At 40.5% G+C, this 25,010-nt stretch overlaps 1 protein-coding gene across 1 annotated transcript in view; it reads right to left on the bottom strand.

The window, feature by feature from the left end:
- PCSK5 (proprotein convertase subtilisin/kexin type 5) overlaps positions 1 to 25,010 on the bottom strand; it is a 400,552-nt gene that overhangs the window by 194,960 nt on the left and 180,582 nt on the right. Inside the window, exon 3 of the mRNA XM_026064358.1 lies at positions 13,844 to 13,957. Coding sequence (XP_025920143.1) covers positions 13,844 to 13,957 — 114 coding nt within the window. The remainder of the gene's footprint in view (positions 1 to 13,843; positions 13,958 to 25,010) is intronic.

The following is a 25,010-nucleotide window of genomic DNA, read 5'->3' as shown; positions in this document are numbered from 1 at the left end:
GAAACCAACTAAATAGTAATTACAATGTTATGACAGCCTTATTTAAACAGAAGGTTTGGACAAGTAGAAGCAAATGAAGACTTGCTTGTGGAACATTGACAAATCAATAAAACTTTTAAGTTTCAGGCTTAAGTTTAGGCATATGCTTAAATGTATCCTTAATCTACAAAGCATTCAGGTGGCTGCCTAATTTCAGTGAGGTTCATGAGACTTAATCATGTGCCTGTGTAAACTGTTGCACAGGATCTCTCATCAACAGCACTTTCCCCAGTAGCCCTGTCATTATTGAAGATTTCCCTGTTTTCCTTATTAAACAGCCAAACCAGCTGTTGCTTTTTTTTTCCCTTTTCAACCACTTGCCCTTAGTTAACCTGTCACCCTTTGCCTTATGCTGCTGCAGATGCAAAGATTTAACACAGATGAAAAGGGCCAAAAAAGAACCTAGGTGAGAACTTTTCAATTCACAATGAATGGTTTATTTGATTGCTCTATATTTTTCTCTTCGCCTCTCCCCCAGAATCAACACACAAATCAAAGAAACAATTCAATCTGCCAGCAGCTTGACTACAACCATAAGGTTGTTACAGACAGAAAAGGGGGAAAAGTGTTCAAGGCTGTCATTCCGCCCCTTTTCATTTGAGCTTCCCTCTTCAAATCAAGGTGCATAGTACCCCTACTCACAACTGCCTAGAAGCAAATATTGCGATGACTTAGATTTTTTTTTTTTATCTAAACACATATACAGGCACGTAAATTGTTCCTGCCCTTCCCCATAGAATGTAACTCCGTTGGGAGATTTTAGCCAATCTCTGCTGCTTACTGCCTGTCTGGAGGCAACATGGGTCATAACCTCTGTTTCTTCCAGAATCTCTCATACGTACAACTTCTATCTGTTAAGCAGTTTCTATAGTTTCCAAAAAGAGATGAACGGCTCAGTCTCAGGTTTATTTTTCCTGTTAGATTGTGGGATGAATGTGAAGTGTGTGTATGACTCTTTCAAATGTTGAGACTATCTAAGACTTTTTCTAGGGCTTGGCAAAGTAGCAAACCAAGCTTACTGAGTGGTTTTGGCCACCCTCGTAGATTCCTCCATAGAAAATATCTACTGAATTAATCCTCAAAATGTTTCAGTGGCAATAGCTTACACAATGTATAACATGGTCTAAGGTTATCGGCATGTCATAAGTCCCAAAGGGGATCAAAACTGCTTCAAACAGGGCGGTCAACGCTTGAAACATTTGAATGTCAGAGAAGAACAAGCAGCCAGAAATAGCAAAAGCTGACTGCATGCCCAATGTGAGTGGGGAAAATGGACATGAACCTCTTAGATATTTATTCTGTCTCACTAGTTAGTACCATGAAACTTCCCTGTTAAATAGTGGGCTGATGCTATGTTTAGGCAAATTTTTTGAAAGGGCAGATAAATGAAATAAATGGAACAATGCATTATACTTTTACCCATTTATGTAGTAGTTCACTACCCTTTTGGAGTGGGTGCAAATGGAAACTGCAAGACAACATTTTAAAAACAAGGAAAACCACACCAGCGTAGCAAATACACCTAATAATGCAATCAAAACTAAGAGACTAAACACCCTAAACTGAGTGTGTAGATGCTCAAGAAAGTTGTACTACTCTAACTAAACTCACTGTTGTCAAAAAAGATAATCCTGCTCCCTCCTCCTGGGTTTCTTTGCTCTCTGCTAGGCTGCTCCCCTTGGGCCTGTTCAGCTGGTCCTCAGAGGTAGTGCAAGGGATGGAGAAAGGACTGAGTAGCTAGGGGTGAAAAGAGTGTAGGTGGTAGGAGTGAGACTACTGCCTAAGACCGCAAGCGTCTAGGTTGTCTTAGGGGTCTTGGGAAACTTCATCTTCCGAAGAGGGCTCTGAGCAAGTTCTCCAAGTTAGTGCTTTAAAAGCATTAAGAGAGCTCTTCTAGGGTCATGTATTCTGTAAGTAGACCAACCACCTACCAGCCATAAAGGCTGTAACGGTTGCTATGTCGGCTGTATTAATTTCTCTCTTTACGTTTCACTTCATGTGGATAGGGTCTAAGTAAGTCAAGAATATATGGATTTCAGTGTTTCAGCTGGGATTGCATGAAGATGAGAAGCTGGGCTGTTTATTCAAACATGAGTCTGAAAGCTCACACATATGAAGTTTCCTCAACAGCCTGCTTGCAGCCAGACCAGAAGTCTTAAAAGGAAAAAAAGTCTGCTCCTGATTGTACATTAAACCTGGAGGTGGTGGAGTACATGGAAGTTGAACAAAGAAAGAGTTATTCAACCCCTCTTAACTTCAGAAACATTTTTTCTTTGCTTAAACTTGTCTTTATTTTTTTTTCTGAACTGGTTTTCTGGCTCCCAAATGTAATCTTTTAGCCAGGAGTTGATATTCATAAAAAGCAAAACACTATCATCTCCCAAGCACTAACTTACTGTTTATTAATAAACTGTCTCATTCTAAAGACATACAACAGGAAAACCCCACTGTGTGCTTAATGTTTAGTCTCTCATTTATATTTATGTTTGCTTTTCATTAGGCTCCTGCACTTATACTATTTGGATTTAATATAGTTTTGAATTGTTTTCAAAACAAAGTAACTTGCTTATTCAGTTAGGTATTCACATAAAAATGGATAAAGACAGGGCAATTATATGCTTAAATGGCAAGCTACTCATGGATTAGTGGAGTCTAATGCAATAGAAAGGGTAAGACAAAAGTGGTATCAATCCTGTAAAAGATTCACACTTGTATCTCTTGGGGTTGTCTGAGACTCTTTCCTTCCACTCACTTCCTCCCTTTGACCACCATGCATTTCAGCTGCATGCTGGAAATGAGCTCGCTTTGAAACAATCAGTGTTTAAGTTTTGGTGGAATATATACCCTCTATAGGAAAAGGGCAAGCAGATGTTGCCTGCCTTGCTCCTCACCTAGCTATGTCTGAGGAGATTTGGGGTCTCATGCTGACAGTCTCTCCCCTATTCAGTGTCTGAGTTAAAAATGATCACTTTACTCATTTAGGTTAACTTCCACTGAATCTGCATTTAAAAGTCACTGGGGACCTTTCCCACACATATGCACAAACACTTGCTGAACTCCTCTCCAAAATGGCATTGGTAGAGTTTGATATACTTAAAGTCTTCTCTGCTACGTGCTTCTTATTTGGCTAGAAGTAAATCCTCTTCAGAGAGCTTGAACAGCAGTTTTAACTTCCAGCAGAGATTTCATGACAGAAGTAGCTACAAGTAATGCCTAGGATATCCTGCATCCAGTGAAGTGACGAAGAACACAACTTTATTGAAAGGCTCCATCCTCAAGGTGAATTTGCTCACTTTTTTTTTTTATTTTATGTGGTTGAAAAGAGAGCCTTAGGGAGAGCAAAAATTAATGTCCTCTGCTTACTTTTAATTTTAGTCACACTTTAATTTTAGTCTCTGAGCATACTCAGAGAACATCAGCATTTGCTCAGGTGATACATGGAAGGAAAGGTCAGAGCACAGATGCAAGAACTGGGAAAACTGGAGCTCTGATACTCTCATTCTCAAGGTATCCTAAGTCTTATGGTATTTACATTCATTAAAATACAGCCAGAATGATATTTAAAGAATCCTATGAGACCTAATATACTAGAGCTAAATAGTGGTTCTCCAATCTGCCGTTTGTAAAGGACACCATATAGATCCGTCTCTCTTGGGAACAGAATGGTTAAGAAATTGTCTTTAAAAGCACAAAACTAATTTTCTGCTCCCTGACTGAGCAGTAATATAGCTACTGTTTGCAGCAGAAATTTATATAACTCTCATAGTCTATGAGTTGGCTTCTTAAGAGAGCAAATTGGACACATCACACCAATTTGGTCTTTAGCAACCAGACCACAAGTCAGGCAAGCTTCAGAATCAATTCTTCTGTGTACTCTGGCTATGCATTTCAGGTCATTTTGCGGTTCTAGACGTTTGTGTTGTGTTTTTGTGAAAAAAAAGCTATACAATATCAGTTCAATAGAAATCATATTTAGCAATCCCTTTCCCGAAGTATCCACAATTTTAGTAGGCAAACAACACCAAAAACAGGTAAAGGGAGTGTTTAAAGCAATGCAGTGTACTTTACAATTAATGAAATTACCTCTTCCTTTTTTCAGTCATCTTACTAGAACACTCACAGTATTGCAGAACAAAATAAATTTTTTGTGTCTTCTGTTTTGATATTGATTACTCGATTTTGAATAAGAAAAATCTAAAAAATCAGGCAGCTAAGTGATTGTTCTTGAAAAAATGCTCTTGGAAAGTAGCAATGGGCAAATTCCTTCTCCTTTAAAGAGAAAAATATATACTTCTGGATAAGTATGCATATATATATTTAAGGGAATGTTTTTCCCACTGAAATGCTACCAGAGATAAAAACTAAAATACACCAAATCATGCCCCAGTATAACAAATTTGACTGTTGTTAATGTCAGCAATTCTCTATCCATGTATATTCCATATCATTTATTGTTAGTGATTTATTCTGGACTAAAGTTAAAGACAGATATTTATTATATCTCATTAGAATTCAGCATAGATTTTGTGGTGCTATCATTTCCTTACTAATTGCAGAAACCAGTCAGAAAAAGGCAGTTCAGAAAGACTCTCTGAACTCTCTGAAGATAAAATCAACTGTAGTAAATAGGCAGTGGAAAGTGTGCTATTTCTATATGGTTTATTATTGAATCTTTGACACACAAGAAAATCTCTCCCAATAGCAAGTATGGAAATGACTGCAATACTGCTACTTCTTGGTTCAGTGAAAATACCGGAGCAATCCTAAACAGTGCTGACTTCCATTTTGTGTTTCCTGGACACTTCCAGAGTTGCTTCTCTGGAAGTCAGAACTCAATATGCCAGAGGAAAAGATCAAGTAGCCTATCAGGTATTTCTGTCATTAAACTCTTCGTTAACCTCACTAAACTAATTGCATTAATAACCTCTTGTCAGTAGATAAGGATAAATCCACTTCTCCAGGCTTCAGACTACCAAAAATATGCTGCTGTTTTTCAATAGGAAATTAATTTAGGTCAAATTGTGCATCACCTGATCTTATGGTATTAGTTCTCCCTTGTCCACAGAGAACGAGAGGTATGTTTCCATATACAGATTTGCAAGGTAATGTTGTGATAGGAAGTTTGATTCTTTCTAGTGGCACTTCCACTGAAGCAAGTCACAGATTGTCATCACAACTTTCTAAAAAACTGAGAGCTCGATCATCTCATGCAGTGCAAAATACAACAACCAAACCCAGTTACAAGACATGCAAGACACTAACATGCCATGCCACCTCAGAAAGAACAGTGATTGGCTTTCACTGCACAAAAGGAAAGAAAGAGAGAATGCTTCTTTGGAGGACAGTGAAAAAAGAGTGAGTTTTTTCCTCAGCTGCCAATGCCTGGCCTAAGTGGGTTTGAAATACAGTATTAGGAGGTGGTAAAAAAAGGAGACATGTATTCACTTGCTGTGGTGTCAACATGTGGCACGAGAAATTCTGTCTCCAAATCCTGCTTCCTGCATATCCTGACTTGCACTTGGACGCAGTGTGACCTCTCTCTCTCCTCCATCTCTCTCCAGCCTGTTCGATCAGGCAATTGTCACTAGTTTCTTTGTCTTCCTCTGCGTTGTCCCACAGTCCCACTCTCCTTACCTGACCTCATTAAGGGCCAGGCCAGAGCTGTAAAATCCTTTTCTCCGTGCTACCTCTCATGCTTGGAGTTGGGAGAGAAGTACAAGATAAGCCAGCTCCTCACAGATCTCCTAGGCAGCATTAGGGAGGCAATTGGCCTCTCTAACTTTTCACCTCCACCTTATTTAATAGCTACAGGACCTTGGGATACTCACATTACTCACTGCTGATAAAGGCTTATTAGCCTTATTCTGGCTGCCTTCCAAAGTCCACTGCATAGCGACAGAGCAGGAGTGTCGGTCCCTCTAGGCAGATGCTACTATAGTTCACCTGGGAGCTCACAAATATATCTGGAGAGCACGATCCATCCCTCACTAATGTACTGTACTGGAGGAGTTTTCTGAAGAAACAAAGTAAGCTGGGTTCCCTGGTCCTTCATCAAAGTTCAACGCAATGCTGACTTTACAGTTCTCACTGAAAGTGAAAATGAAGCGACTTTCCCTGGGTTTTGATTTCATTTGAAGAGCTGAAAGCAGCCAGCTCTAGATGCAACTAATTCAGAGCTCATCAATGTGTATGGAATACTTTAAATTGCAGTATAAGTTACATTTCATCTGTCTGTACCAGAAATCTTGTGGCACAAATATAAAAGGCTGAATGACAAACACTGGCTGGTAAGTTAAACTTCTCAGCAACAGCTTTCTAAAAATCTGAATAATCTCACTCCAGTCTTGCTACATATATAATTAGCAACAATATTATAGTTCAATCAACTTATTCACCAAATAATTACTAAACATTAGTTTCCACTGTGGCTGTTACCTACTTTTATCATGCCCTATTGGCATTGCTATAAACATGTTTCAGCTTGGATTCCCTAAAATACTTTGCTGACTCACTCTCCATCTATTTGCCAACTCATTGGGCTCTACAACACACAGTTCCAGCACTGATGCTTCCTCATAAACCTCTTCTGGTGCTAGATAACTGGGCATGTGACAATTTGCTGTCTCTGTTAATTTACCAACTATTCATTCACAGCAAAACTTTGTGCATCTGCCTGTCCCTTCAGTCCAGTTCTGGAAATCAGGAATGCACTCCCTAAATCCCACAAAGTTAAGTCAAAACACAAGCAGCTGAAAAAGCAGCGGAGTCAGGAATTATATCTTTTCTTGGGTTTGCAGATTTCTATTAGAGTAACTTTTTAGAGATTTTGTAAGAAAAATTGACTTTTTCAGCAACCCAGGTGTATTACATTTACCTAATATGCTCTTTTTTAAAAAATACTGCATAAAGTGTATTTTATTAGAGTCCTTTGTCCATTCTATTGTTACCGCATTCAGAGAATATTAGCAGACTACACAGAGGTACATTTATCTTCACAAAAGCCCTTCTTTTTGGTTCCAAACAAAAGACTGTGAAGTCTTCTGCATTTAGCACACTCCTCCAAACGCATTTTGTCTTTCACTTGCTCTTCCAGCGTACAGTTTATGTGTATAAAGAAAAAAATAATGAGGAATAAATGGGGTAGAGGAAACAGTAAAAATTAAGAAAAAGAAAGCGATTCAGAGAAAAGAAAAATATCTTCAAAAATGGAGGAACTTAATTTGGAGAAATCAACATCAAAAACAGAGATGTTAAAAGGTTTTAAGAAAAAATGTTAGCTGACACCATTGTAGACCTGAGATATTTGTAGAGTAAAATGGAAGTTTTACTTCTGTGAAGTTTTGGATTATGATTAATGTTATTTTGGGATGCATTTAGCAGTGACAATGAAAAGATTGTTTTCTCTTTGGTTTGGCTATGCTATACATGGTGTCCTTCTTCCTCCGTTCCAAGCAGCTTATGAATGCGACTGATCTCTCTCATTTTCTTTCTGAGAAGCTGATGGTTAAGTTCTTTCTTCTTGCTGTGGTTTATAACCTTAATGATACTGTCAGATACTTCCCTAGGTTCTTAGGTAAGGTTCACCTGTATATAAATTTTCGGGAGGACCCCCAACTACACATTTTAAGGATACTGGCTAGCTTCTTCTCTGAGTATAACACCATTTTTAAAGCTGTCACTTATTTTTGTGTGTAACTCTGTTATTTTATGCTGCATTTTCTCAGAGGAATACCATCTTGCCCCAGTGATTTACTGCAATGGAAGTTCTACCTTTCCCCTCGTTCTCTCTGACAGTGCCATACCTTCTCTAGCTATAAAGAACAACCTCTGGATATACATTTCCTCTTTCTCTGATGTAGTGACAGCCAGTGATAAGCAAACACTTAGCTTATAAACTTTAACTATCATCACATTTATTCTTAGGTGCTCTAGTAGAACAATGCCTCTCCTTTCAGACAGTCTCACCTCTCAAAACATCTTACTTCTTCTCTGACAAATCCTCAGCCCCACAAAAATATCTTACTGTACATTCAATTCCTGCCCAGCAGCACCTAGGCCAAGCAGAGTGGGAAGAAGATGGTAGGACCAGGGACTATGGAAACTTCTCCAAATTAGAGAGGCCTGTTAGTGCTAGCAATTATTATTAGCAATATCAGGGCTGATAACAGCGCTGGGAGGATTATCCTTGATCCGTGTTGAAAAAGACTTCCTCCCGTCTGAACTGACTACAAAGAGAGGGGCAGTGCCTTTGCACTAATGACAGTTAGTTAAAAAATAAACTACAGTTAAATCAATTTCTTGCAGCTACATTCTATTTTACAAAATTATGCAATGGAGCCTAGTGTAACAGCAGAGCTAGATTACAGTTGCAGAACAAAGCATTGTGGTGCCTATGTAACTCCAGTTTCAGTTGACGACTACCAGGTTTTTCTGAAGTCGGAAGCAAAAGGAAACTGTCAGCAAGGAGAGTCTAGTGACTGAAGTCTAATAAATTTCTAAGCAAGTCAAAGTTAGTTATATTAACCACATCTTTCCATATTTTTTAAAATTTTTATATTCATCTTCTCCATTTTTTATGACCATTTTCCCATTCAAACAAGATGAGGAAACTGGCAGGAAGTGTGAAATTGGTTAGGCACAAAGTCCCCTTAGTCCATTCCAAAGCCACTGTTTGTTGTAATGGCAAGTAAAGTAAAGCAGTTTCAGATAGCAGTAGGATTTTAGAGTTGACTTCAATCTCTTTCAGTCATGCGAACCGATTATATATATTTCATCCAGTTATTGGCAAACAGAATATTTTGTCAATACTAATGAATGAGAAGAAATGTATTAGATATGACATGATGACACATGGATAGCTGAAATCTGGGGACAACCTGCTGGACTGGGAGCTCTCTCCTGACCTAAAGTTTAGAAAATGACGTTAACTACGGAGTCGCTTTCCCTTTGACTTTATTTCTTTGATACCAGTTCATTCTGAGCAAGCTGGGCCCAACTCTGTAGGTCAGTTTGAATAGTGACTCTCACATGAAGTTTCATGTGCAAGTTAATCTAAAAAATAGATCCTATTTCACTGTTAAGCACATGTCTCAAAAATCAGAGGTTATGATAAAGCAAATTTTTTTTCAACTTTGATTGCTTTGAGGGAGGGAAGTCCAAAGAAGATTGTCTTTTCCTAGGTATTAGAAGGCATGAGCAGCAAAAATTTCTCAATAGATAGAGTAATCAGTTATCAAAAAGTACAAGCATATTTGTTTAGGTGATGAGTGCCTCTGAAAGCTCTGCTTCCTTTGGCTTCCACAAAACTGTAAAATGCTAAATATCTTGCAGATTCTGTCCATGAGTGTAACAAATTCCTAACCTCTCCACTCTTTCTAGGAATCATGTTTACAGTCAAGGGAGAAAAATACTGAGATAAAAGAAGAACTTTTAATTTGCTGATGGAATAGATCTTGAGAAATGCTTTTAACCTTTGTGGTGACCCAGAAGAGAGAGAAGTTCTGAATCCCCCTCATAACTTTTTGCCATGGATATCACACAAACAAAAATGTATTATTTCTAGCCAGGTCTATTACAATTACAAGAGGAGGTACCTGTGAAGAAAAAGGCTGGGGGGGAAACACATCAATCAGAGATTTTGTTTGACAAAGTCTTTGAATAAAAGGTCTTGTGTCAACACATCTGAACTACATTTACAGCCCTGTTAGAGATTATACCAGTTCAACGGCCAAAGGTATCAATCTTAACCCACAACGAAGTTAATAATTAATCAAAATGCAAATCTGTACATGATAATACTTTATAACTTTCTCAATAACAAGTTTGCAATCAGCAACCTAAAAACCTCTTTCTGACATAGCAATTACTGAAAACATTAACTAACCTGGAATTCCTGTTTTTTCTCTTCAACTTCTAAAGATAAACAAGATTAACAAAAGTAGCTATGGCTACAATCACAAATACAGTCATTTGAGGATATCTGGTAATGACCCCAGTCAGTCCTGAAATCAACTCATTCACATATTTTTTAGCTATTCCCTCTTGTTGAAATCATGTACTCCCTAATACTTCATTGATCACTCTCAACAAGATGCCATCTAGCCACTGCCACTAAAGGCACCTCAAATACACAGGGCTATTCAGTGGAGACAAATGCAATCACCCAAGAGCAGCTCCTTCCCAGAGTGTCTGCAAAAGAGGGCTTTCTCCTACAGGTATAGAATTGAAAATACTCTGAAAGTTGTACAAGACAAACAGTAAAGTCCATTTGTTGCCCTAAAGCGCTTTCCATATTAGGCTTACAATGGCGAGGCAGCTATGAAGCAATGTGGCTAGGCAGACTGTTTCCCTCCTAAACAAAATTAGAGGCAACTGTTATAAGTATCTATTGTCAATTTAAGAAAACCCACCAGTGTAATCCCACCAGAAAGCTATGGTGATAGTAAAAACCTTGAATGCAAATCTAGGGGCACAAAAGAGAATTTGCACAAGTTACTGTAAACTGTATTAGTAGGCTTTATCACTTTTGCTTTACTAGTATTTTTCTCTTGAAATTTGGCCTCCCTCTTTTTATTCTAATACAAAGCTGAAAGTTTATAGTGATAAGAGCAGACAACATAAGGATAAATCACTATTATGTTCCAGTTTCAATTAAAAATGCTGAAATAAAATTAAAAAAATAAGTATTTCAGAACTGACAGGCCACAATATCACAAACTACTGCCATTTATTGGACTCTGTCTGTCACCTTATGCACATATTTGTAGGATGGGCAGATTGAGTAAACACACATATTAGAGGAGAAAGACAAATACACACATTTCAATTTGCCTGAAGACTGGAAGAAAGCCAATGTCACCCCAGTCTTCAAAAAGGGCAAGAAGGAGCACCCAGGGAACTACAGGCCACTCAGCCTCACCTCCATCCCTGGAAAGGTGATGGAGCAGCTCATCCTGGAGGACCTCTCTAAGCATGCGGAGGAAAAGAAGGTGGTCAGGAGTAGTCAGCATGGCTTCAGCAAGGGGAAATCATGCCTAACCAATCTGATAGCCTTCTCTGATGGAATGACTGGCTGGGTAGATGAGGAGAGAGCTGTGGATGTTGTCTGCCTTGACTTCAGCAAGGCTTTTGACACTGTCTCCCATAACATCCTCATAGACAAGCTCAGGAAGTGCAGGCTGGATGAGCAGACAGTGAGGTGGATTGAGAACTGGCTGAATGGCAGAGCTCAGAGGGTTGTGATCAGTGGTGCAGAGTCTAGTTGGAGGTCCGTAGCTAGCGGTGTCCCCCAGGGGTCAGTCCTGGGTCCAGTCTTGTTCAACTTCTTCATCAATGACCTGGATGAAGGGACAGAGTGCACCCTCAGCAAGTTTGCTAACGATACAAAACTCGGAGGAGTGGCTGATACACCAGAGGGCTGTGCTGCCATTCAGAGAGACCTGGACAGGCTGGAGAGGTGGGCGGAGAGGAACCTCATGAAGTTCAGCAAAGGCAAGTGCAGGGTCCTGCACCTGGGGAGGAATAACCCCAGGCACCAGGACAGGTTGGGGGCTGACCTGCTGGAAAGCAGCTCTGCGGAGAAGGACCTGGGAGTGCTGGTGGACACCAAGTTAAGCATGAGGCAGCAATGTGCCCTTGTGGCCAAGAAGGCCAGTGGTATCCTGGGGTGCATCAGGAAGAGTGTTGCCAGCAGGTCGAGGGAGGTGATTCTCCCCCTCTACTCAGCCCTGGTGAGGCCACATCTGGAGTACTGCGTCCAGTTCTGGGCTCCCCAGTACAAGAGGGACGTGGCACTGCTGGAGCAAGTCCAGCGAAGGGCTACAAAGATGATTAGGGGACTGGAGCATCTCTCTTGTGAGGAAAGGCTGAGAGAGCTGGGCCTGTTCAGCCTGCAGAAGAGAAGGCTGGGAGGAGATCTTATCAATGTGTACAAGTATCTGAAGGGAGGGTGTCGAGAGGATGGAGCCAGACTCTTTTCAGTGGTGCCGAGCGACAGGACGCGAGGCAACGGGCACAAACTGAAACACAGACACTTCCATCTGAACATGAGGAAAAACTTCTTCACTGTGAGGGTGACAGAGCACTGAAACAGGTTGCCCAGAGAGATTGTGGAGTCTCTCCTTCCTTGGAGATGTTCAAAAGCCGTCTGAACACGGTCCCGATCAATGTGCTTTAGGTGACCCTGCTTGCGCAGGAGGATTGGACTAGATGATCTCCAGAGGTGCCTCCCAGCCTCAGCGATTCTGTGACTGGGAAAAAGCCCTGCCATGATCCCGTGACCCAAAATAATACAGCTTTCACAAACAGCTTCTGAAAAGCATTACATTTTGGGTAAAAGCTGTTTTCAAGGTTTCAGAGTTCCAATTCCCTTAGCCACATAAATACATATTGCAATAAAACATAAATGAAATAGATTTCTAGTGTATGAGGAGAGTTACTGCCTCAAAGACTGAGAGATCCAGTAGGTCAGAAAAGGTAAGATGGAGCCATTTTTCCATGGGAAAAGAAAAGGGTTACTAGTAATATAAAAGGGTCTGCTTAATAAATATAGGAAGAATTTTGGAAGCAGGGTATTACTTAGTCTCTTACTCAGATACAGCAATTCTGGAAACAAATAGACAAGCTACTAGACCTGCTGACTGATGACATGCTCGTATGGCACATACTTGAAGACAAGGACTTCTGAATGTCTGAGCTGACTGTTAGTGTTGTGAATTACTGCAGACATATTACATTTTTGTTTTTCAATGTATGCAACTGAATGAATTACAAGCCAATATGAAATAATTATAAAATCTGAAAAAAAAAATTAAGCTGTGTTAGGACAATCTTGTTTATTCACGTAAAATATAAGCTAGCGCTTTGGAATTAGCCAAATACCTGAAAAGACAATGTCTACTTACAGGAAAATCATTTTACATATTGTTTCCAAAAAGGCATATTTTCCTCCCTGTCTGAAGCAGTTAAAGCTATCAAGTCATAAACCTTCTGAGTGCCCTACTCTCAGCTACATAGGTGATCTAGTGAGAAAACAAGATGTAAGGAATTAGAACTATATCAATGGAACAGTAGGGAAAGACAGCAAGTCTTTAATAGCCAAAATGCAGGTGTGTGAGCTGGAGTCAATTGCCTAACTTGTTGCTCCCAACTTTCTTAAACTAAGTACATGAACCTTTCATTTGCATCTTGCCAAGCAAAATGAAGATATTTTCAAAAACTTCTTGAATAAAAACAGTTTCACTCCAGGCTTTAACTGTGACTGTAACCAGGAAAAAAAAAGTTTGCTCAGAAAACATGCAACTCATGCAGACAGAAAACAGCACAAACAATCCATTTATTTCAACAGAATTATTCATTACTAAAAAGCACGCACATATAACATTCAAAAGACATTGTTTGGGGCTCTCTTCTTGTGTTTCAGGACACAAGAAATTTGTATCACATTGATCCTACAGACAGTGAATTGAGCACGTTGAAAACAAGTGGGTTCACTGCTCTCACAGATTGTGGCTATGTTCCTTCCCTTCCCATTGCTGAAAGTTTATCCTCTACTAAGAAATTCCCAAGGCATCTTGCAATAGGAAGAATTCATGAATGAATGCATTAATAAGTGTATCCTATTTCAAGGCCCACTGGGAGTTCTTTATAATACTTGTAAGGAGTTTACAAATCTTCATTAGTTACATAAAACAGTAAAGAAAGTTTGCTTTTTCTGAACATACTATTTTGCCACTTTTCAAAATATCACAGCAGACAAACTTAAACACTAGCATGAAACAGAACCAGTGACCCTTTACTTACTTACCATGTACCACATGCTTGGCCACTTGGGATCATTGAAATAAGTGGATTGGGTACCACCAGGTTTATAATCCCTCTTTATCCTTCTTTTAACCACCTGCTGTTGTATCCACTCCACCTGCCAACAAGGAAAACATTTGGTAAGTGTTAGGGTTCCATGGAGATTATCAAGAAATGTGTGAAATCTTGGGAAGTTTCCCATTACCAGAGTCCAAGACATATTTCATGTTAAAGAGTTCATTTTGGCAGTGGGAATGCACAGCTCACCTTGGCATATTTTTCACTAGGGAATATGTCCAATTTAGTTAGTGCTACAAGTCTCCATGGGCAACTATTAAACCCCTGCTAGAAGGATTTCATTGGCTATCATCTTTTGAACAATGCCATTATTTTATTACTTTTCATTATCAGACTCGCTCCTCTTTCAAATTTATAAAACTATTTATTTCTACAAAGCTTAACAACATATCACAATGAGAAATAAATGAAGTTTCTGACAGTTTTCTTTCTTTTATTTAAGTTTGTTCTTGAAAACAAAATATTCAGTAACATACTCAATGTTTTACTTAACCAGTATCTAAGTGGCCTGACCACCTGGAGTGGAGAAACAAAATTAAACTGTATTTTATAGCACTGTGACTTGTTGTCAAGATTGACTCATCCAGGCTTTTGGGGACTTCATTTTATCCTACAGTGCTTCCCCGAAAGAAACAGCTAGATACTGAGCAACAGGTTAAATTACAACAACAACAAAAAAAGAGCTTGAAACAGAAAAACAAAGATCAGGGTTAAAAATCTAGTTCTGAAAGCCAGTTTCTTGTCTGTCAGGTACCTCTTCAAAGATTCAGGACACATCCAGAAAGGGCAACACCAAAAGTGACCTTACAGCACATCATTTCTGTCTAAATGGGAGCTAGTTTCTATAAATGTAAATAATATAAACTATCCACAGACAAAGCAAGGTTATACTGATATGCATCTACCTTCCTGACAGCTCATATTTCTGCTGAATTTTTTCAGAGGATATAACAGTAAAAATTCAGTTCACATCTTCCCAAGCAAGACAGCCATTTCCTACTGGTAACCAATTCTGCACCTTAGATTTGTGCTGTTTATGAATATCTGTGCATGCACACACACATAAATATATATAAAAGAAATTTATTTTCAGCTCACGTATTTCTCTTTGGGAGATGGTATTAATATTTGTCAGGGATGGTATTAATATTTTTCCTTAGCAGGCTAATGTCTCCACTATGCATCCTCAGCTTCAAATTGTGGGATCCCTACACAGACAAAACACCATTGACATTAACAGAAATTTTGCTTGAGGTCCATACTACTTTGGCTTCTGTCCTCTCCTTCCAGGTGAAAACACAGAAAGGCATCCCTGAATTCTGCTTGGGAGCATTCCTAGGATATTGCTTCTACTGGTTGGCAAAGCTTCATGATTTTCTTTATAAGGAAGAACTGAATTTTTCCCCTTGCCAAGAATTACCTTCAGGGTCAACAGTATACTTCTGTATGCTTCCACAGGAGAAATTATGCAGTTGAAGAATACGGACTATCTGTCTGCTAGTGGTCACACAGAAACCATTTCTCTGTTAAATCTTCTGGTAAATGCCTTTCCACTTTTGAGAGAACTGAGAAATTGGATAAGGTGCCTTTCTCTCCTGGTTACTCAGCTCCTCTTTCAGCTTGGGCTGACATTCATCTTGGTGGACTTCCTCTCAAGAAGCCTAGAACTGACTGCTACCTTCAGATCTTACATGACCCAGAGGTCCCTTCAGCAGAAACAGGCAGGTCATCAGTCTTTGGTGCCATTTGTGGTAGCAAAGTCTGGAGGCCTGCAAGATGTATAGTGTATCTGACCAGAGGCCAAAAGAGGGAGAGCCAAAGACTTTGGCAAGCACTAAGTCTTAAGATTGAAGAGACTGATTTAAAGTGGGTTCAAGATCCCTTTTAACTGGAGATCCCCTCCATCAAAAAAGGCTGACACCTGACAGATTTATAATGAACCCTACTTCCTTGTCACCTGCTCCTAACACATGCTTTCTCTTCCAGATCCCCACAGCAAAGCTATCTTTTTTTATCCTAAGTTTCTTTCTTCACAGGCAGCTCAGCTCTCCCAACACATCAGAAGCCAGCTGAGGGGCATCCCACATACCATTTCACCTCTGACTCAGTAGCTGACTCTGTTTTGTTATTAGCATGATCCACCTTCCAAACCTTACTATCAGATTTGGCTAACATTACTAGAAACATTTTCAGCTGAATGAGGGGTCTAAAGCTTCTGTGCTGTCAGAGTGCCATCACCTTGACTCATCCCTTAGCTGTAGAAATGAATCACAAGAGCATGTTACCATGTCCTTAAAAGTTATGCTGAAAGTGGTTTAAGTCAACAAATTTCAACCCTTCATATGCTATGAGTGCATACAGAGCATGCCATGCCAGGCAGGGCAACTCATTACAAAACTCACTCATATTTGAGTCTGCAGGAAGGAGTTATAAATGCCCATCCCCAACACAATTTCAGGATCTGATACTGGTGTAAAGATGTCCCCAAAGAAAAAAGAATTAGATAAACTCAGCAGAAGAAGTTTAAATTTTCACCCTCTCTACCACTGCTAACTCCAACTTAAATGCAGGAAAATTAATGGAAGAAGGTAGGCAACAATACTGCTATTGCTTAGAGGAGTTGCAAGTCAAGATCCCATGGCATTTAAATTGGCATTATGAAGTCCTCTGCATCAGGATTGCTGCAAGCACTATCATTAGCAACTGTTAGAGGTTTCTGAAAACTTATTTCTTTTGTAAATGTAGCCAGAGGAGTGTAAATGGTCCAGGAGACTGCGTAACACAGACAAGTTTAAGCAGAACTTGGATAACCTAATAGCATTTCTCTATGGAGGAATGAGAAGGGGTTTTCCTGACAAGAAAAACGGCAAACTCTTTACTATTCACTGTGAAAATACGTATTTATTTACTGCCTATTCAGCTGTAAATATCTGCTGACTATTAAAAAAACTGAAAGTAAAGGCAACATAGCACTTGCGGAGACTGATATATCCATACATTGATGTCTCAGAAAAATTCCTCTGTTCCCTTTGTTTCAGATTATGCTATGGAGAGCACTTATCAGACAGTTCTTTAGTCCAAGCAATCATAAACACCGTCTCATTGTACCATCCCAGTTCATTGGAACAATAACTTGACACGTAAAGAATTTGTTTATACGTATATATGTAGGCTGAGTTAATCTGCAAGTCAGTGTTATCTTAGGTGGTTAGATTTTAGTGAAGTATGGATAGACATTCTTCAGTATCTTATTTACTGCCTTTAACAAAAAAGTTAAGTGACTGTGCTTCAGATAATGTGTCACAGGGCCTGCCCCTACTACATACTGGATTTTGTCCATAATTTCAGTTTCCTCAACTCCTAGCAGAGTTAGGGAAAATATGTGAAAGAGTCATTTTACGAAGGGCTGTCCAGCTTGCATGATCAGACCCAAAGCCAGAAAAAGAAACATAACTCCTTTTCTTCCCACATGGCCAAATGACAATTTTATGTAAGCATAAAACTGTTATAAATAAAATAGCCATTTGATGTCCTATAAATACAGAGAGGGACAAACAGCATGTTTGTGTGAGCATGCATATGGGAGGATAGCGCAGGTAGCTCTGTAATGATGGAACCAGTGTAAAAGATTGGGCCATGCTGGGCACCTACAGCTACCCACAAATTTGGAAGGGGAAGTGAAAATGGCCATTCGGACTCTGTGCACTCCCATGAGAGAGACAGGGCAGGATGCAAGACAGAGTAACCCAAAACAACACAGTATATCTGAGCACAGCCATGATTATAGCCTTGTCTGTAGGATTATTCACAAACACCTTCTGCTGGGATCTTGATAATTGCTTTTACAATTGCACTGAGGATGTACTGAAATACACATCTGGAATATAATTAAAACCATCACAGGAAACCCGCTTTCTCAGCTGAGAAGTGAGTGCATAAAATTTAATTTACAGAAAACACCATTTCTATGAAAATAGAATAGCTCACCCTACTGAATTACAGGGTTTGGGCTTCTTCTCTAACAAGTGAACAGAAAAACCTGTTGGTAGTCCTCAGTCTAAACTAAATTGTGCGATCACTGGATTATATTAATGAAGACTAGGCCAAGACTCAGCAGTTATTTTAGTACACTGGCATATATTTCCTTTGAGTATTTTATGGGTATTTTATTCACATTTCTCTGTCAGATGCCTGGTGTATCTTGGATTTGTTTGATTCTGTATGAAAAGAGTTCATTTGTATAAAAATATTTGGTTTTAAAAAGTGTCCACACTTCCTAACCCATAGGCCTTGAAGGAAAATCTCTGGAGTAATTGATTATACAGATTCTCATTTCTTGCCAAAAGGAGACTCTATGCAAACAATGAAGTGCATTTTAACATTTCCATAAAGTCACACTTACTGAGGGGGAACAGTGCACATTTTCCCATTGACTTCAGCTTCGAAAGTTCCATTTCCTGAATGTCTAGAAATCAAAGCCAAGCCAGATTGGAGACCAAACTATTTTAAAAAATCATCATTTGCAGTCTCCTCACTTCAGCACTCACAGGGTTGTTCTGTACACGATGCAGCTCTTCTTCAGAGGCCTGCATGAAACCATGCTATGGAATAAAAGCTGCTCTGAACTATTTCAAGCACACCACTCTTTTATTCTCCTTAAGTGCTAAAAAATATAATGAAATGTTATCTCTATGTGAAACAAAACTATTTTCTACTAGTTTCCCTCTCATTCATTCAACAGAATTCATGGAAAAGCAGCCCTATATAAGAATGTTGCGTTAGGACCTTTTCCAGTGCAATAAACCGTGAAAAGAAAAAAAACCCAACATGTTGGAAAAATGGGAAAAAAAATTAACATGATGAAAAAAAAATCCACCTATTTTATCAAAGCAATGCAATTTTTAACATATACACACACTGGATACTCTTGTGAAAGAGTTGTTATTTTGTTTTTAAAATATATGATGAGGAGGTCTGCTTGAGTAAATATTTTCAGTTTGATTAGAAATGTGTAGCTGCCTAGAACTATGTAAGCAAATCCAATATATGAAAATGTAATTATTAAATAGCAGAAGTTACAGACAAGCTAAAGGCATCGTTCTTTCCAGTATGAGGAGAGCACACATAAAAAGACCCTAACTCTGAAGTAGGGAATAAATGTCATACCCAGAATCTATTATTTTAACATCCCAGAATGAAACATGAAGGTGTGGATCTTCAGTCTGTGAAGAGAAGCTGCTGAATGTGCCACTCCCAGATAAAGTCACTGCTTTATCCCTTGTACTGCCATCACTCACCTCAATCTGTCCTAAGTCTGTAAGAAGAAATCAGAAATTCCTGCTCAGATAACAAGAAAGCAGGTGTCACAGGAGCCCCATAAATTAAAGAGAAAAAGGGAGAGAAAATTCAGATGGGGGACGTGGAAAGTATCACCAAACAAGCAATGAATCTCTATGAAGTCAGGTTGGATGAGCAAAAGGGGCAACACTCATCATGTGGCAAGCTGGGGCTGGACAGCATCGCTGCACTTTCACTTAGAGTTTGTCAGCAGAAGGAATTATTCTGGTATAGCAGCCTGCCTCCCTGTGAGACGTCCTCAGGCCGCACCTTGTGTACTTGACTCTTCCCTAGTTTGAACCATCTTCATGTTTATCTGTAAGTGAATTTGAACACATCAAGTTGAAGAAGGACAGGAGTGAAGTCGGGACACTCTGAGACAGCAAATGAGGAGAGCATGCATGGGGAAAAAAAGACCCTAACTCTGAAGTAGGGAATATATTTCCTACCCAGAATCTATTATTTCATTAGGCCATAAGAGAAAAATCCTAGAACTGTTCCTACGGGACATGATAGTGAAAACCAGTCATTTATACATTCTAGTTGGCCTGTCATGTGATTTTCTGCAGCACAATCTCTATTTAAACATACCAGTTGACAACACTCTCTGTTTTCATTTCACTTTCCAATGAAAGAAAAAGAAGTCAAAATTTTCAAAATTAAAGAGCATCCAGAGGATATAACAATATCCAATGGCCATATTCTGGATATTGAACACTTGAGACCCAAACTGTTCCTCAGTCACATAGGAAGTGTGATTGAGACTAGTGACACCTCCTCCTGCCTATGTGCAGCATCACAAAAGTGAGACCCCCAAAGTGGGACTATTCTGCTTGTTTCTTTTCAGCCACAACTGAGCACCAGGCTATTTTCCTAACCTATCAGTATTCTCTGACTCTTAGTAGCAGCAGCCAGTTTGCACATAAAAATAGATGAAGACAGTTGGATAAAGTAGCTCTTGACATAGGTCAAGAGCATGGAAAATTATTGCAGATACCATTTTATAAACTGCAGGGGTCTAAAGTGGCATAAAAAAATCAATGAATCCAGTAGTGCTAAGTGATGCATTCTTGTTGATTGACAAAGTACTTCTTCAGCAAGGGTCAATGACAATCCACAATCAAAACACTTGTCATAATTATGCTACACATATTCTGAAAAAAAGCAAGATAAAAAAAGAAACAGATGTTAGGACAGGCTTGGAAGAGAAAGGAAAAGCAAAGGAGGAAAGGAAGAAGCAGAAAATATTTGAAATTACCACTTATGCCCAAACAAACACATCCTACACAACAGCAGGGCAAGCTACAGTAGCCTGACCTGTGGAACAAAACTGAAATTCAAAGTATATTTTTCTGTCTCACAGCCATAGAAAAGCCAGTCAGTCCTGATATTAATAAGAGGTTTCTATCTATTTTGCTACATACAAATAATCCATTATAGCACTACAGTCATACCTCCACATACATGAGGTGCATTCATCTAAAGATGTTCATTTTAATGTACATAAACCCTTTGCCTTTCCACTATACCCTTCCCATCCCAGCACTTCAGAGCCCTTTACAAATATCAATACACCTCAGTCTACAACTGTGTGTGGTCACAACAGTGTATTCCTGCTTTAGGAACAGGACTTTAGAGAAACATGTTGAGAAGAGAAAGAAGAAATTCATATCCCAGGTGGAGGTGGTGATGCAGTCCCTCCGCCCCAAGAGTTTATTAACAGACAGAACTTCTGTGGAAGACAGGCATCACACTGAAATTTTGGAGCAGCTCAACTTGCCTGCAACTGGCCAAGACTCATGTCCCACTGGAAAGGTAGGGAACAATGAAGTAGCAGCAGCAAAAAGACCCCACATCTTTCCTCCCTGGGGAAGTCTCTTATCAGGTTTCATATTCATTGGTGCAACTGCAGCAAATGCTGAGTGAACACGAGCACAGCCTCTGCCCAACCTCCTCTCTTAGATGCTGCACCACAGTGGACCACAGAGCAGTACGAAATTACAAGCTGAAAATCACACGGCAGCTTTGTGGCAGAGCTGAGAACAAGTTCCAGGGAGCCCGGACTCCTCTCTTGTGGCTTCCTGCAGCACCAGCCCCTGTTGTCTTAAACAAAGCACATTTCAAGTAGTATGGGATTCTTCCCGTTTTCAGACATGGAGTACCCTAGCCAGCTCAAATGCTACTGGTTCAGCTGCTAAGATAACTCAACCTTGGAAAAGTCAGGAAAGATCTTCACTGCAACTTAAAAGCAACTGTTGTGTTTAGACAAGCTACTTACTCTATCATTCGTGGTCACACTTCATACATGGTTTTAAAAGAAACTACAAATGATAGATTTACTTGGTTCAGTATCCAAAGCTAAGCTTACACCATTACATACAACAATAGTGTATCTCGACTTGGGACAGTATAATAGTCTTAAGAATTTCAATACAGCATGAGATGGTGGAGTTCAGGATCCTGTGAGGAGGAGGCAGGGCAATAAGTAGGATCGCAACCCTGGAGTTCAGGACAGCAAACTTTGGCCTCTTCAGGGACCTGCTTGGAGGAATCCCATGGGTCAGGGCCCTAGGAGGAAGGGGGGTTCAAGAGAGCTGGTTAATATTCAAACATCACTTCCTCCAGGCTCAAGAGCGGTGCATCCCTATGAGTAGGAAGTCAAGCAAAGGAGGTRGGAGACCTGCATGGATGAGCAAGGAGCTCCTGGCAAAACTCAACCAGAAGAAGGAAGTATACAGAAAGTGGAAAGGGGGACAGGCCACTTGGGAGGAATATAGGAACGTTGTCAGAGTATGCAGGGATGCGATGAGGAAGGCTAAGGCCCGTTTGGAATTAAATCTGGCAAGGGATGTCAAGGACAACAAGAAGGGCTTCTTCAAATACATCAGTAGCAAGAGGAAGACTAGGAAAATGTGGGCCCTTTGCTGAATGGGGTGGGTGCCCTGGTGACGAAGGATGCAGAGAAGGCAGAGTTACTGAATGCCTTCTTTGCTTCAGTCTTTACTGCTCAGGCCAGCCCTCAGGAACCCCAGACCCTGGAGACAAGAGAGAAAGTCTGGAGGAAGGAAGACTTTCCCTTGGTGGAGGAGGAGTGGGTTAGAGATCATTTAAGCAAATTTGACACCCACAAATCCATGGGCCCTGATGGGATGCACCCACGAGTGCGGAGGGAGCTGGCGGATGTCATTGCTAAGCCACTCTCCATCATCTTTGAAAGGTCATGGAGAACAGGAGAGGTGCCTGAAGACTGGAAGAAAGCCAGTGTCACCCCAGTCTTCAAAAAGGGCAAGAAGGAGCACCCAGGGAACTACAGGCCACTCAGCCTCACCTCCATCCCTGGAAAGGTGATGAAGCAGCTCATCCTGGAGGACCTCTCTAAGCATGCGGAGGAAAAGAAGGTGGTCAGGAGTAGTCAGCATGGCTTCAGCAAGGGGAAATCATGCCTAACCAATCTGATAGCCTTCTCTGATGGAATGACTGGCTGGGTAGATGAGGAGAGAGCTGTGGATGTTGTCTACCTTGACTTCAGCAAGGCTTTTGACACTGTCTCCCATAACATCCTCATAGACAAGCTCAGGAAGTGCAGGCTGGATGAGTGGACAGTGAGGTGGATTGAGAACTGGCTGAATGGCAGAGCTCAGAGGGTTGTGATCAGTGGTGCAGAGTCTAGTTGGAGGCCCGTAGCTAGCGGTGTCCCCCAGGGGTCAGTCCTGGGTCCAGTCTTGTTCAACTTCTTCATCAATGACCTGGATGAAGGGACAGAGTGCACCCTCAGCAAGTTTGCTGACGATACCAAACTGGGAGGAGTGGCTGATACACCAGAGGGCTGTGCTGCCATTCAGAGAGACCTGGACAGGCTGGAGAGGTGGGCGGAGAGGAACCTCATGAAGTTCAACAAAGGGAAGTGCAGGGTCCTGCACCTGGGGGGAAATAACCCCAGGCACCAGGACAGGTTGGGGGCTGACCTGCTGGAAAGCAGCTCTGCGGAGAAGGACCTGGGAGTGCTGGTGGACACCAAGTTAAGCATGAGGCAGCAATGTGCCCTTGTGGCCAAGAAGGCCAATGGTATCCTGGGGTGCATCAGGAAGAGTGTTGCCGGCAGGTCGAGGGAGGTGATCCTGCCCCTCTCCTCAGCCCTGGTGAGGCCACATCTGGAGTACTGCGTCCAGTTCTGGGCTCCCCAGTACAAGAGGGACGTGGCACTACTGGAGCAAGTCCAGCGAAGGGCTACAAAGATGATTAGGGGACTGGAGCATCTCTCTTGTGAGGAAAGGCTGAGAGAGCTGGGCCTGTTCAGCCTGCAGAAGAGAAGGCTGAGAGGAGATCTTATCAATGTGTACAAGTATCTGAAGGGAGGGTGTCGAGAGGATGGAGCCAGACTCTTTTCAGTGGTGCCCAGTGACAGGACGCGAGGCAACGGGCACAAACTGAAACACAGACACTTCCATCTGAACATGAGGAAAGACTTCTTCACTGTGAGGGTGACAGAGCACTGGAACAGGTTGCCCAGAGAGGTTGTGGAGTCTCCTTCTCTGGAGATATTCAAAACCCACCTGGACACGATCCTGTGCAACGTGCTCTAGGTGACCCTGCTTGAGCAGGGGGGTTGAACTAGATGATCTCCAGAGGTCCCTTCCAACCTCAGCCATTCTGTGATTCTGTGATTAGTATTAATATCACTCTGAATGCAAACTGATATGTTGCAACTTCATCTAACTTATACTTAAAATTGCATCTTCTTAATAAACTGAAAACCTGATGCTGAATCCAGTGTCTACCAGGGAATGAACTTTTAAACCCTCTAACTTAATTAGCTTTAGAGTCTAACATCTGGCAGTTGAACTATCTTGGTAGCAACGATGATATTAAAAAAAAACCTGTAGAAATTTCTAATGAGATTTTTTCTTTCCTTGGGCTAGTTTAATAACTCCTGTCATAAATCATTTAAGTCCTTCAGACATCTGCACATGCTAATTTCAGATGGCCTTAAATAATGTACTAAACAAATTCTTAGTAAGACAAATCTCCTACTAGGCCAAATTTTGCCGTCAAAAATACCAGCATAATTCCAAGTGTGTAGATTCAGTTGAAGGTTTGCCATGGCATCTGTTATCATAGATATCCACAGCAATTCAGCAGATGCACTAAGAATTATTGAGACAGTAGAAACATTCCATAATTAAGTGATATATAATATCCCACAGTGGTATACTGGTATTACCAAAGCAAATACAGAATGCTTCTCTTGAGTATTCTCTTTGCTGGCCAAAAAGCATTTGAAATAGCCCTCATATACTATTGTTGCTTTCTGCAAAAGAAGAAACTATCACCTATTGCTCAGTGTGTTTCCAGCTCTTTTGCTTAATGATGCTTTGCCATCATGGAAATAAATCCAGCGTGGAAAAATTCAGTCACAAAAGCATAAACCAAATATCAAATCAAGCAGTCTTCTGATATCAGAGTGCTTAAGTTACAAAAAAGTTGATCACATTTTGTTTTTTCCATCCTGTATCACTGCTGTTTAGTACATCCCTAATCTCAAGAACAGGACCAATTCTTTTTCAAACATACCCTGTTTACAGCCTATACCTAGAAGTATATATTTAGAATTCAGAATCAGGCCAAAGGTACTTATCTCAAGCTTCAGTTTTAGAGTTTTGAAACATAAAAATAATTGCGTTTTGCTCTTTTTGGAAATATCAACGGCATATTTTACACCATCCCATTTCACTATTTATTTGGCACTACAGATGTAT

The sequence above is a fragment of the Apteryx rowi genome, unplaced genomic scaffold (genome assembly GCF_003343035.1).
Source record: "Apteryx rowi isolate R43461 unplaced genomic scaffold, aptRow1 scaffold_214, whole genome shotgun sequence".
Taxonomy (NCBI): domain Eukaryota; kingdom Metazoa; phylum Chordata; class Aves; order Apterygiformes; family Apterygidae; genus Apteryx; species Apteryx rowi.
Note: the sequence above shows the minus strand (reverse complement) of the source record. Positions and strands in the feature narration are given on the sequence as shown.